Source organism: Haliaeetus leucocephalus, unplaced genomic scaffold, assembly GCF_000737465.1.
Source record: "Haliaeetus leucocephalus isolate CR32 unplaced genomic scaffold, Haliaeetus_leucocephalus-4.0 Scaffold605, whole genome shotgun sequence".
NCBI classification, from domain to species: Eukaryota; Metazoa; Chordata; class Aves; order Accipitriformes; family Accipitridae; genus Haliaeetus; species Haliaeetus leucocephalus.
Window position 1 is genome coordinate 5,762,958 of NW_010973041.1, and position 13,503 is coordinate 5,776,460.

General features: G+C 45.1%; 1 protein-coding gene across 1 annotated transcript in view; it reads left to right on the top strand.

Moving 5' to 3' along the window:
- The window catches only part of LOC104838442 (thioredoxin), a 17,595-nt gene extending 9,287 nt beyond the window's left edge, over positions 1 to 8,308 (top strand). Inside the window, exons 2-5 of the mRNA XM_010578180.1 lie at positions 4,792 to 4,896; positions 5,579 to 5,638; positions 6,451 to 6,516; positions 8,086 to 8,308. Coding sequence (XP_010576482.1) covers positions 4,792 to 4,896; positions 5,579 to 5,638; positions 6,451 to 6,516; positions 8,086 to 8,148 — 294 coding nt within the window. The 3' untranslated portion in view covers positions 8,149 to 8,308. The remainder of the gene's footprint in view (positions 1 to 4,791; positions 4,897 to 5,578; positions 5,639 to 6,450; positions 6,517 to 8,085) is intronic.
- The last annotated feature ends 5,195 nt before the right edge of the window (positions 8,309 to 13,503 follow it).

Genomic DNA, 13,503 nt, shown 5'->3' on the forward strand with positions numbered 1-13,503 from the left:
GGGGGCGTGGCTGGAGGGGGGGAAGGGGGCACCGACGGGAGGGCTCGGTCGGACCGCGGGGGGCGAGCGAGCGGCTGTGCCGCCGAGGGCGTCAGGTGGTCGGGAGGAGGCGGGAGGGGATGCGGTTCCGTGCTGTGGCAAATTGTCGCTCATCTCCCTTCGGAGCCGTAGGGAGACGTCGCGTTTTATTCCTCGGGCTGGTAGCGGGCTGCTGCGGTACCCTCATTGAGGAGTCCCGGCTCCCTCATGGACTGCCAGCGTCTAAGGGACCGGGCGGCTCCCCGAGACTGGCCTAAGTTCTGGTGTGCTTCTGGACAGGAGTTCGTGGAAAACAGGAATCCCGTTTTCCTGACTTGAAAGGAATTGCTAGAGCCCGTTCCTGCACTTCAGTGACAGGAGCTGCTGGCAGAAGAAGTACTCCCCTTGTTATGGTGCTGTCCGACTTGTTCGGTACACTGGTGCAGCACCTCGTTGTTCAGACGGTTCTGTGAATACAAACACGTCCGTGGCTTTGCGATACAGAAAGGTAACAGCCCGGACCAACACGTGGAGCATACTCTGCTGGTGGTGAAGTAGTATGTGGTCTTGTGCACAGCAGCTGACGTGGTTGATAGACAACAGTAGAGTATTTGTTAGCAGTAACTTATGAACCCAGATCTCCAAAAATACTCTCTGTGCAAACTTAGTGAGCCCTTCATTTCTGGGAAAATCCTGCTGGGCTAGTCTTGCATTTTGAATTCGAAATTTGGTTGAAGTGTCAGTTTGATCTGATTGTGAGGGGCCTGTGAGTCATGCTGTATGGCATCAAGTTTGTCTTATAGGCTGTGCTCTTCTATAGCCAGTTCCCTGTATAAATGAAAAGCATGGCAGGGTTTCCCCCTTGGATCGCTAAGGTATTAACATCTGACATGTGAGCATTCTAGTTCTTGTGACCACAGTTTAAATACCTGTGAATGCAGAAAGCTCCTTAAAGGTAAGATGAACGAAATGCCTTATCATTCAGGTCCTGGGGATGGAATGGTGTGTGAGTTCAGCCTGAAATTCTTATTCCGGTTTGCTTCTCTCCCCCTCCCCCCTTCTCTGTTTATGGAGGGACAGAACAGGCGAACTTTCTGAGTGAGTTTTGAGGTTTTTGGTACAGGCTTGAAAGTAGAGAGTCAGTAAACCTGGCTTTGGAGGCAGAGCCTGCTCTAACTTAAAGTGGACTAGGCTTTCACTGTCCTCCCAGCTATGAGCGTTCATTAATAGTCTGCTGTAGTTAAAGCATGGTTTTGTTGCTTATTCATGGAGAGCATGGACTCAGCAGTCATGTTGACAACAAGATGTTAGCATCAGCAACACCCAGAGTATTCAAGTACAGTGCAACTGGGATTTCTGGATTAATTCTGTTTGTCAGTAAAGCAGACTTGTATTCTGCTCTGATACAAAGAGGAAAGCCCCTTTTTTCACTACCTGCAAAAGCTTCCGTGAGTGACATCTGTAAAGGAATGTGAACATGACAGCTAGCTAGATGTGGCCCCTCTCCTAACACACCTCTTCAGAAACTGACTAGCTTCTGAACAATGGCGACTCTCAGGGTACCTTACTGGTCCCTCTCAAGTCCCTGCTAGCGGACAGAAGGAGCAGTACTTCTCTTGGTTTAAGTATGTGGTCTTGAGATGGGTAACTCATCAGGGTTCTAACAGGGTTTGACTATGGGACATAATGCCTTTTATAGCCGAAGCTAATGGGGTATATAAGCCGTTAGAAAGCTGGTGTTGCCAAAGCTTTCCTATTCACACTAGCTGCCTCCTTGAGTCTAAGCACATGTTGAAGACTCACAGCTTCGGATGGAGATGATAGTTTTAGAAGTGGTGTCTGCTTGGGAGTTCAGGCAGTTGAGTCTGTTTATGCTAGCTTCTGTAGTAAAAAATGCAAACTACTGAATTACATAGTAACCATTGGCAGTCAGGTGGTGACTGGTTAATCCAAGTTCAAGGGTGACTTGATATGTGTTGGAAATCATCTTTACAACTAAGGTTGACGCCATCTGGCAGATTTGATTAAAGGTGTCTTACCTATTGCTGAGAGCAGCAGACTCCTTTCAGCACTGTCCATAGTCAGTAGCCTCTATTTTGAGGTATTACCTGGTGCTGGGAATCCCTGCTGCACTAGAGGCTTTCATTACTAGAGCCCTTTCTCTTACCTGGCTCTTGGAAACAGAGGCCTGCCACCAGTGTATTTGTTGAATGCAGCATGCATTTTCTGCTGGAGGATAATACAAGCAAAATGAGGTCTTGTGTGTGCTCAGGGAGGTTGTAGTTAAATGCTCAAAAAAAAAAAAAACCAACCCCAAAACCAACCAATGAACTTGACAGAGGTTTCCCCCAGTAAGGTGGTTAAGGTGCTACCTGAAGAAAATATTGGTTAATAAAGCCCTAAGATCCTCTAATAGTGTATGACCAAATGGTCTTGTGGTAGGAGGTTCCCCTTGTGTTAACAAAGATGACTTGGTTTTTATATGAAAACTTGTCACTTCACGGTTACCACTAAAAACAACTGTGGAAGTCATTTGGACAGGTCAAGTAGTTTGTTTTGCCACCACTACTGTCTTCCTTCTTCCAGGGAAATTAAGCTCTCTGGGAAAACTTTCAGGACTTCTCCCTAGTTCAACATTTTTTAACTTGCAAGAGTAAGCACCTTTGGACCCTGCATGTCTTTTCACTCTCCCACAGCAATTTTAGCTGATGCCAGAGATGACTTGCCTGGTAACACCTGATTGTAGTCAGGACCACGTCTCTGGTGATGTGTGACCAACTGTCGGTATCGTGCCCTCCCACTCGCCCCATGTTCTGTGCAATAGCAAGCCTGAGGTGTGTGGCCATATGACGAACACATCCCAGGACTAGATTTCCTTTTGCAGAATACAGTAATTATGCAGCTGGACAGAAGACTTAAAGGTAAGAAGAGGATGGTCTAACTGGCAGGTGCAGGAAGTGGAATCAGTAAAGAGCTGGTGATGTTACAGTGCAGAGGTGTGAGAAGCTATACCAAAAACCAAGCTGGAGGATTTGAAGGCGGGGAGGAGTGAGGCTTTACCAAGGAACTTGTAGTATAAGTAGTTGAGGGAGCAGCTAGCATGGATTGCTGTATACAGGGACATTGAACTTTGTTGGTGGGAATGGGGTACTTTTGGGACTGGGGTGCAGGAATGCATACTATGTCAGTACAGGAGTGGGGGAATGGAGGGAGATAGGAAAACTTACTGTTCCCATCTCTTTCAGACTTGAGTGTAGGTGGTGTGAAGTGTTAGCTACTGATCTTACAGCAGAGTAGACTCTCTGAATGTCCAAGATGCAAGGATGGAAGAACTCAACGTGTGGAGGCTGCGCTCCTGAAGATAGCTACACTGGGAGGGAAAATGTCTTACTAACAGGGAGATGTTAATGCCGGGTGTATTTGAAGTTACAGGAAGTTATGAAGACTTTCACGTAGGTTTATACATAAGAGTGCTGGTGCAGGACCTTTTGCTTGCTTGTTAAATATATGCGTGACCAGTTTGACTGTGTGCTCTCTTGCCTCGTCAACTGCATGGCATTCTTTAGTTGGGGGGAATAGCTTACTAGACTCAAGTCTTAACTTAGTGTGGCTGAGTGCAGAAGCTGGCATTAATTAGTTAACTCCTGCCCTGCAAAACCAGCCACTCTGTACAAGTAAGTATGGCGGTAACCATATTGCTTTCAGTTAGCTGTGGCTGACAGAACTCTAATGTTCTAGTCTGTTAAGTTCGGGAGAGTAAAGCAGCTATCTTTTGTATCCATAATCTGAAATGAAGTTTATATTAACAGCTCTCCTGAAGCTTGCATTGCCATGATAATGAAGTTGAAGAATGTTGAAGTGGCTTGTACTTGCTTTGGAAAAGACACTGTCAGGAAGTAGCTGATAAGCATTTTTTGCTTCTGCCTGAGATACTTGTTTGCCTCTTGGTAGCACGCAACAATTTATTGTTTTTAATGTCTTTTGGCTCTGCTAAAACATTCACTTTTCGACCAGAAAACATGGTTAATGGCATGTAAGGAGCTCTAAATTCCAAAGAACATTGTCCAAAAATGATAGGTGTGACTGAGTGCAACAAACAGACCCGAAGCTATAAATAAGTATTGGGTTTTACTTGTGTAGTCTCGATGTGTAGTGTTGCTTTGGCTACTGATGTTGCATGTGGGTTCATCTGGCAAAAGTAGTAAAATAACTATCCTGTGAGGCTGCTTTAGAAAACATGCTGTAGAGTAAACCACACAACATCAGAATTATGTTAGCCATTGATTGGAAAAGGCATCAAACTGGGCGAGTGTAGAAAGATTTGTGTCCTTTTCAAATTCTGCAGAGGAAAGTCTGTCCCAGAATAAAATGGAAGTCTTCCTGCCAAGGCAGAAATGAGAAAATGGATTATTAAAAACCATAAGGATCACATTCAGAGGGTGACACTGAACAGAGCTGCAGAGTTGAGGATTGTAGGGTAGATGAATTTCTAGCTTAGTTTCCACAATTCAGTGAGTTGGGGTGACTGAGCATTGTGGTCTTTTCTAATTGAAGAGTCATAAGACACTGGCTGGTGATGCTAGCACTGATGAAAGCAGATCATATTGAAGCACTTACATGATGGTACAAATATCCCAGTTAAGTGAAGTGTTTAAAGACCTACCAAAATGGTTAGTCTGTTAAGGCTGAGAGCAAGGTAGCTTTGGGATTAGTCTAAATTGTTTCGGAAAGGAGGGGAAAAGTCATTAATGTGTTCAATTCCTTTTTTTGTAGTCCGAATTTGAGGCAGAACTGAAATCTGCTGGTGAGAAGCTTATAGTAGTTGATTTCTCTGCCGCGTGGTGTGGACCGTGCAAAATGATCAAGCCCTTTTTCCATGTAAGTAGCCTTTCTGTTTCTATTGGCAATTGTATGAAGTATATACAAATGTTTTTGTGCTGCTTGACAATAACATGGGGGGAACTTCCTTTTGCCACATGTGATTGCCAGCATTTTCTGGAAAAGGGAGAATCACAGGAGTACCTAGAAACTGTAAAGTTAAATATACTGACCTTTGATATAGCTGGGAGCTAAAACGTGGTTTAACTTCTGCTGTCCTAATGCTTACATGCATCTCAGGAATATAGGTACCTAACAGTTGCATTGCCTCAAGAGGTGGAATATAGAGTGGAAACAGTGCTTATCCTTCTGTACACAGTTACCATAATCACTCCAGCTGTGTTTAGGTGGCAGTGGTGTCTCCTGGTAAAGTATGAAATAGGCTGTAGTATCTTTTGGTGATCAGCTGAAGGCTGTAAGAGAAAGCCTTTCACCTATGTGTTGATATATTTGAGTCTTCTCTGGGGGGGAGTACGTTTGAACAAGTTTCAACAGACTCTTCCAGGTATTGGAGGAGAAAATAACATTTTTGATCTTGTCAGCAAAATAGCTGCTTTAAGGTTACAAGGTAAGTTTCACGGGGGGTTTAAGCAGCACCAGCCTTACAACTTATATGAAAGTGTTTTTTGAAAGAAAGCTTTCCTGGAACATTGTAACTGCATAGTTTCTTATTTCATTCTAGAGTTTGTGTGAGAAGTATGGCGATGTGGTGTTCATCGAAATTGATGTGGATGATGCCCAGGTATGGTCTGGGGTAATGCTGAGAGAAGGCAGCTCGTAAGTTCCACATGAGTGTCCAAGTGACAGTGAAGAACTCTTTTTAAAATGTCCTTGTAGATACTGAAATAAAATGAGAGATTACTTCAACTTTGAGAAGCAGAGATAGGGGTTTAGCACTTACATAGGAAAGAATGATATTTTTTTGAAGGACGCCTGAACAGAACAAAGTGCCTTGGTTATCTGCACACTTGCGGCCCTATGGCATGTGTGAGAACTTGGGAACACTGACCCTCTACTTTGGGAGGGAGTGTTAGTCTAAGGCCTCAAGCTGCTTTGATGCAGTCTTCCCTAAAACTAATGCCTCACAACTGTCTGGTGATCTGTCTGGTCTCTCCACTGCTCTTGGCACTGTTTCCTCTTTCATGTCTTAAGAATTAAGTGCAATAAAATGTCTGCTGTAAAGCAGTTCCAGCAATGTCAGATAGGTACTTGCACAGTGTGAGGATGAAACACAGGTGTTGATGTAGGGTTCTTGACCATTACAAATAGTCATCTCTGTTTTGATGCAGAGGTCCCTTTTTTTCCACACACAGATACAGGTACAGTAAATGTATCTTTGCTGTTGCATGAATTAAATGCTGAAGGGAGGATCTTTCAGGCTTACTTCAGGGAGAGCACTGGTTTTGGTAGTGATGGACTACCAGAAGTGCTTTTGCTTCATTTTGAGCAGTAATGGCTTTGCCCTGTCACCTAAACAAAAGGCAGCTAGTGGGTTCTAAACTTTAAACATCCTTCAGACATGCACAGCTGAAGATTGTTTTCTGCCTCTTCCAGGATGTTGCTACGCACTGTGATGTGAAGTGCATGCCAACGTTCCAGTTCTACAAGAATGGAAAGAAGGTAGGCTCTGCTCTGCTGAAACTGGAGCAGGGAAGCTAAAACACTTGAAAGAAGATTGGAAGTGTTAGACTACATAGCCTGCTTTCTCTTTAATGTATCTGGGGCACCACTGGCATTAAGACACTCCCGAGAGTGAGCAAGTTCATCTTAGTGCTGCATGTGCTGTAACATGGACCAGCAGTGAACTGATGAAGCAAACCCTATTGTTCACAGGTAGTGAACTGAGTTAGTGTTACGGGTCGGTCTTACTGGCAGAGCTTCATGAGAGATTAGTGGGGTTAGATGCCTGGGTTAAGACTACTAGTCCCTCTGCCTAGCATCTTGCTTTTTACCAGTCTTGGTTAGTATTTTTCTCTGGATGCAGCTCATGTTCAAGCAGAGACATGACTATATTGTGCCTATGGAATCCCACCCAGACAGAAGTCTCTAACGTGGTTGAATATACACACAGCTGAAACAACTGCTTGGATGCTTTTACATAGAAGCTGTGTAACCTGTGAAGTGGAGGTCCTGTCGCTGTTGGAGGACTGAACAGGCCTCTTGTGCCTGCTCTGCCAAGATGTGGATGAGATGGGATGCAGCCTATGCTCTAACAGTGTAGTGGGCTGCCTGTGCAGGGTAGTTGTGAATGGCTGTCTGCCTGAACCATAGAATTGCTGACCTAAATGTGTTATCTTGGGCTTTTAGTTTGCCAAGCAAGCTGAAGGTAGGCTTTTCTAAAGTAAAACAGGGCCTGGATGGAAGTTTCATGGCTGAGGGCGATGGACTTGCACCTGAAGAGTGAGTGTCAGATGTTGGGTGGCCTTCAGTTCAATTCAATATGGGGACAAATCATGACTCCTAATGAACCTTTGACAGTTTTCTCAGGGTAAACTTCAACAGCTTCATAATGTAATTGGAAGAATTGCGATTATGATGTGACAGTGTGTGAAGGTGACACGTTTAACCCTGTTGTGTGGCTTTTTGATTTGGGTGACCTTGGCAGTTCTCTGGACACATGAGTACCAAGCAAACAATTTCATGGCCTGTAGTGTGGTCTGCTCTGTACCTTGCACCCCTGCAGGTACTAGAAGACAGAGCTGCTGGTTTTGAGACCTGAATGTTGCCTATATTATTCTCCTGTGTAAGTTGCAACAAGGACAAGTCTCACAGGAGAAGCCAGGCTCAGGGACAGGTCATTTGGAGCAATCCTTCCAGAATTTGATTGGTAAGGGTCATGAGCAACCCAAGGTAACTTTGAGCTACCTCTGCTGTGCAGCGACCTCCAGAGTCCCTTCAAGCCTGTATTTGAGTCTTACACAGCATTGGTTCAGGATCAGTGTCTTTTCCCTTTTCTGTGTAGAAGGCTCCAGCAGTGGTAGTCTGGAAGTGATTCTGTATAGACTTTTGTCCCAGCTTTTGCATGAGTTGAGTGGGAGATCAATAGATGCACATCTCCAAAATACTGCCATGTTTTGGGGATGAAAACATTTTAGTCGTAGCAGAGTTGAATAGGTATATAGGTGGATGCTATGCAACTGTTATGAAGCATTGAATGCGACAGTTTTAAAAATCAATCTCTCTTTACAGGTGCAGGAGTTCTCTGGGGCCAATAAAGAGAAGCTGGAAGAGACCATCAAAAGTCTAATCTAATCTCCAGCCATGGAGACATTGAAGCATGACTGCTTCGGCTAAGTTATAGCCTCTAACTTTTCTACTTAAAAAAAAAATCTAAACAAGCTAGCTAGTGGTGGAAACTATCCTCCAGATCTATATAAATGACTACAATAAAGTGTAAATTCTTCACTTTCAGGTATTGCCTTGTGTTTCAATGAAAATGAAAGGAATTTTGCAATGTCATCAAGGTGTCAGTTTTTGATGTGTTAACGGAGTACTGTCTGGATACAAAGACTCTTGTAAAATGCAGCTTGATCTATTACTGGGATATTGCTGGGGGTGGAAAATTGTGGTGCATGGGATGGCAATGACAGTTGCTTTAGGAGAAGTCTGCTGCCACTTTACTTTTGGGTGGTAGTTGCCAGGCTGTAATCTGAAGAGTGGTAGTCTGGCTTGCAGGTATGGAAAGGGGAGTTTAGGAGTTGTAGAAAAGAGAGTGGTCACTGGGTGGGATAGGTTCTTTCTTTTGTTGCCTCTTTTTAGCTAAAGATTCTTTTAAAATCTGTCAAGCTTCATTTTGGACTTCAAAGCTAAGATTTGGCTTTGTATTAAGCATCAGAACATAATACCAGTCCTACCATGGAAGTGTAAGGTAGGACTTGAAGCTGCTGCCTTTTTGCTCTTTCAGTTTTGCCTTGCTGTTGGTGTACCTTTTGGTTCTATTAGTAGCAAGGTATGTTTAGTCTCAAGAGTTGGGCTGCTTTGTTCCTAGGCAATAGTCTGGAACAAATGACTGAAGAGGTAAAAATTGTAGTGTCTTAAGCCCAAATAATTTAGATTTATGTATTCTTGTCATCTTCATTTGACTGCACTATTGCATTCTTAGAACATACTGGACACTTCTATGTGCTGCACAGTAACCTGGACGCTGCAGTCTTTCAAATCCGCATTGGGCTGTCTAGAGTAATGCTGACCTGCCAGCCTCTGTGTACTATTCAACTACTCTTCCCAGGCTCACCAGAGCAGAACTGCTGTGTTTTTCTGCCATATCAAAATGGCTTTCTTGCTGGCTTGGGTGTTGTCCTGGATAAGAATTCAGTAAATGAGGAAGCAGGGCTGTAGCTAGCAGCTATGCCTAATGCTGTGGTTAGCACTAGGTGAGCTGTGCTGCTCATTGAGTATCAGTGATGAAAAAGGAAGACTGCCTGCTACATATGCATACAACATGGGATGAGTGGGCCTCTTGTCCTTGTGTTAAGGAGCTCATGTGTGACTCAGCCTTACGCTCATTTCACAAGCATGCATGAATTTCCTGGCTCTTGAGGACTGGGGGCCTTCAGCAGCCTGCTGCATATGTTACCTATTTGAAACAAGACTTTTCTAGTCTGAGAATTGACCACACCCTTTAGTTGAGGATGAGCCATCAAGGATCTTTTTGGATGTAAGCTCTGGGTTGTGATTATGCAATAAGAAGGACATGCAAAATGTTTTCTATGCAGCTTTGGCTATTTGAGAGGAGTGCAGCTGTGTGTTTAAAAGACTGATCACCCAGGAAAGAGGGAGACCACCACCCTAGGTGGTGCCATGGGCAGGCTTGTGGGAAGAATAAAATGAAGCTGGAGCAGGAAGGCACCATTAACACCACACCATCTGCAAATAAGCATGGCTTTTAAAAGCAGTTCCTGGCTGGCCTGCTTATTCTCTTTCTCTGGGCAGTAGCTGGGAGCAAGAAAGGTTTAAAAAAATATCTCTGGTGAAAAGTCCAGGTGAAGTTCAGGAGAAGCCCATAACATCCAGCTTCATCTTTAAGAAATAAGGAAGCTACCAAGATGTGCTGCAACATACAGTGTTTCTGCTGAGGTGAGGCCAGACCAGGTTGTTACCTACTGGAGCAGGGGAAAGGTGCAGTTAATGCTGCTCATGTGTTGAGTTTGACTTGATGCTCTTAATGACACTCTGCAATAACCTTGAAAGATCCAAGTAACAGAGAAGTGACTGGAAATTCAAGATAGGATTGGGAAAGATCAGAAAGGCTGGAATAACTCTGGTGCTGAAACTGGGGGTGCAAAGCAATTCTTACAAGTGCAGTTAGTCTTCAGCTTCCTGAGCTGCAGTATCTTCCAGTTCTGAGAGCTGGCATGTAGGCATAGCATGACTTTAAAGGAGGTGTTCTTTAAGGCTTGGCTGTTTGAGGAACATTCAATGAGGATATGTGTGTTAGCTAAACTTTCCCTTTAAAGGAACCAGCAAGCATATTCTTTCCAAATGCGTAGTTATGCCAGAATCTGAGTGTTTGAAGTTGGCCCTTGTCATTACAGGTGATTGAAAGCAAAGCCTAATGGTTATACCTAGCTGAGATGTAAGGAGTCTCAGTTCCTACAGCAACAGTGCCCCTGCTGGGAGGAGAGAACCCCAGTTCAGGATGGGAACTGGACTGAGTCTTCCAACAGGCAAGAACATGGGATTTTGGCCTCTAACAAACCTAGATGTAGCAAATAAATGTTTTGCCCTAAATGGAATGGGTACAAGTAGCCTTGCTAAAAACTTGGGCTGTATGCCCTGCCACATGGGTGTTAAGTAATACTCTGGAGGGCTCAGTGGGTGCATTTATTTTTTTGCTTCTTGTTTTTCATTTGAAGGAGTGAGACCAGTATTACTATATGCTAGAGAGTAGTGCAGCAGAGTCACTCTTTCATTGAACTCTGTGATCTGCTGTTTGCATGAACAGAACTGGCTGCTTTGGTCCAGTGATCTGAAAAGATGCCTTCAAGAGGGAAGTGGTAGATGGCCAACTGACTTGAATGTTTGGAAGAAACCTGATGTACATGGCAGAGAAGAAACAACATACAGAGGTTTCTTCTGGGAGTCAGGGCTTCAGGAAGAAGTTCTCCTCCCCTCAGGTAATGACTGCAGTCTTTCATTTGGCTATGAAATGGCTGGGATCTGTGCCTTGCTGTCAAACCAGTAGAGCAAGGTGCTTTTGTCTGCAGGCCTGTTACATAGCTTACTTTCTTAGAGTGGTCTGGCTGACAGGAGGAGAAGTACTTCCTTGAGCACAGCAATTGGAATACATGGCTGGAATAACTAGGCTTAATGAGACAGGACTAACGATGGTGAAAGGGAGGGCCAAGAGGTCACAGTGACTGGACAAGGGAACTGTGTGTGATTAGATTGCAGTGAAATAGTGACACTCCTTAACTCCATCCATGTGTTCTGAAACTGCCATCAATGCACTTGGGGAAGGAGTCTCTTCACCACCCATGCACCTCTTCCACATCTTCTCTTGCAATAGTCAGCTCCAGTTAACCGTCTGCTCTTCATTCTTTCCTTGACCTGAATGAAGTTAGACTTGGATTCCCCTCCAAATGATTCCAATAAGAGTATTTGTAATTACTCTAATGTTTAAATTTTTACTCTTCATTCATCAAAACTAGCTGGATCTAGCAAGAACAAAAAACAACTTCTGCTTTACCAGTGCCAACAAACTGTGGCGTAGCAGCTCTTTTGTGCTGTGCTCTAGGACATGCAGCTTTCAGCCACCCAAGGAATTGGCTTGAGGAATATGCTAGTGAAATTCTGGCTAGACTAAGTCGGTAGCACTGGTCCCTGACCCTTGGTGAAGGGTGGGAGAGACTGACTGGTGGGTTGACCTTGGCTGGCTGCCGGGTGCTCAACAAGCCCCTCTTATCACTCCCTTCTTCAGCAGGATGGGGAGAGAATGACAGAAAAGCTTGTGGCTTGAGGTAAGGACAGGGAGATGACTCAGCAAGTACAGTCACAGGCCAAATGGACTCAACTTGGGGAAATTAACTTACTGCAATTACATGGAGTAGGATAATTTGAAATAAGAATGAATCTCTAACACCTTCCCCTACCTCTCCCTTCTTCACAGGCTCAGTTTCACTCCTGGCTCTTCCACCTCCCCACCCCTGAGTGGTGCAGGGGGATGGGGGTTGTGGTCAGTTCATAACATGTCTCTGCTGCTCATTCCTCCTCATGCTCTTCCACTGCTCCAGCATAGGGTCCATGGGATACAGTCGCTTGGGAATGGACTACTCTGGCGTGGGTCCCCCATGGGCCACAGGTCCTGCCAGAAAACCTGCTCCAGAGTGAGCTCCTCTCCACAGGCCAGAAGTCCTGCAAGGAGCCAGTTCCTCTGTGGACTGTCCATGGGCTGCAGCATTCTTTAGGCACATCTACCTGCTCTGGCATGGGGACCTCCATAGGCTGTAGGGGCTCATTAGAGAGGACTCAGCTTTGGCCAGTGTGGGTCTCTCTTGCATCTGGCTGTCACTGGCTCTGTCTGATGTCGTGGCAGCTTCTGGTGTCTTCTCACAGAAGACAACCCTGCCGGCCCCACCCACTACCAAAACCTTTGCACGTAAACTCTAATACATTGACATGTTGACAACAGGTAGTGCAGGACTGAGAGGGCAGCAGCCTTAGCGGAGGCCTGGCCATGGCATGGCATCTCTGCCCTTCATCTGAAGCAGTAACTGTATACAAACTCTACTCCAGCTGCTGAAACCTTTATTTGTAGGTCTTCCTCAGCCAGAAGACCAAGCACAAAACTGTGGCAGAAGAGTTGTCTGATAAGGTGCTCTGGAGAGGCAGTGGGTGCTGTGCTCAGTCTAGCTGACCAGAGGTTGAACCATACTGTGGCATCCTTATTTTCAGTGGAGGTTTCATGCAGGTGAGAAGGATACCCAGCCAGATGCCTCCAGATTTGGTAAGGATCAACTAGATGAGTTTGAGGAACTTGAAAAAGTCTTGCAGAGATGTCAGGGAAGCACAACCACATGAAATGTAATTTTTCCTCCTCTGGAGAGGGAAAGCTGAGACGGTCCAGGTTGGTAGATAGAGAAGGTGAAGAATGCATGGGAGCTGCATGAAGCCTTATCTCTACTGGCTGCTGGCAAAGACAAAATTTGTGACAGGTGCAAATCTCCACAAGGTGGCAGTGACTGTCTACTTTTATACATATATTTATACACACATGGGCTCTGGGAATGCCTTGTGCTTTTCCCTCTTGTGACAGCACTGGGGTGATGGTAGTATGTCTAGGTAAAAGGCTAGAGGAGAGTGCATGGGGGGTGGAATCCCATTATCCAGGTGGCACCATCTGCCTGGCCCCCAGGAACTGGAGCATCTGGGGTGGGGTGGATGTGGCAGAGGTGTGAACAACTCTAGGGAGGTGAAGCAGCCAGGCATTGGATCCAATGGCATCCACAGAAGAAAAGTTTTAGACCAGGCTTGGGTCATGTACCCTCCACTTGAGTCAGTCCACAACATTTCCTCAGGGAAGCAATTAAGTCTGTTTTTTCACCTTCCTTTGCATGTTTCTGGTTCCTCTGAGAGAGGAACCTGGGGGAAGAGCAATGGCACCATGAA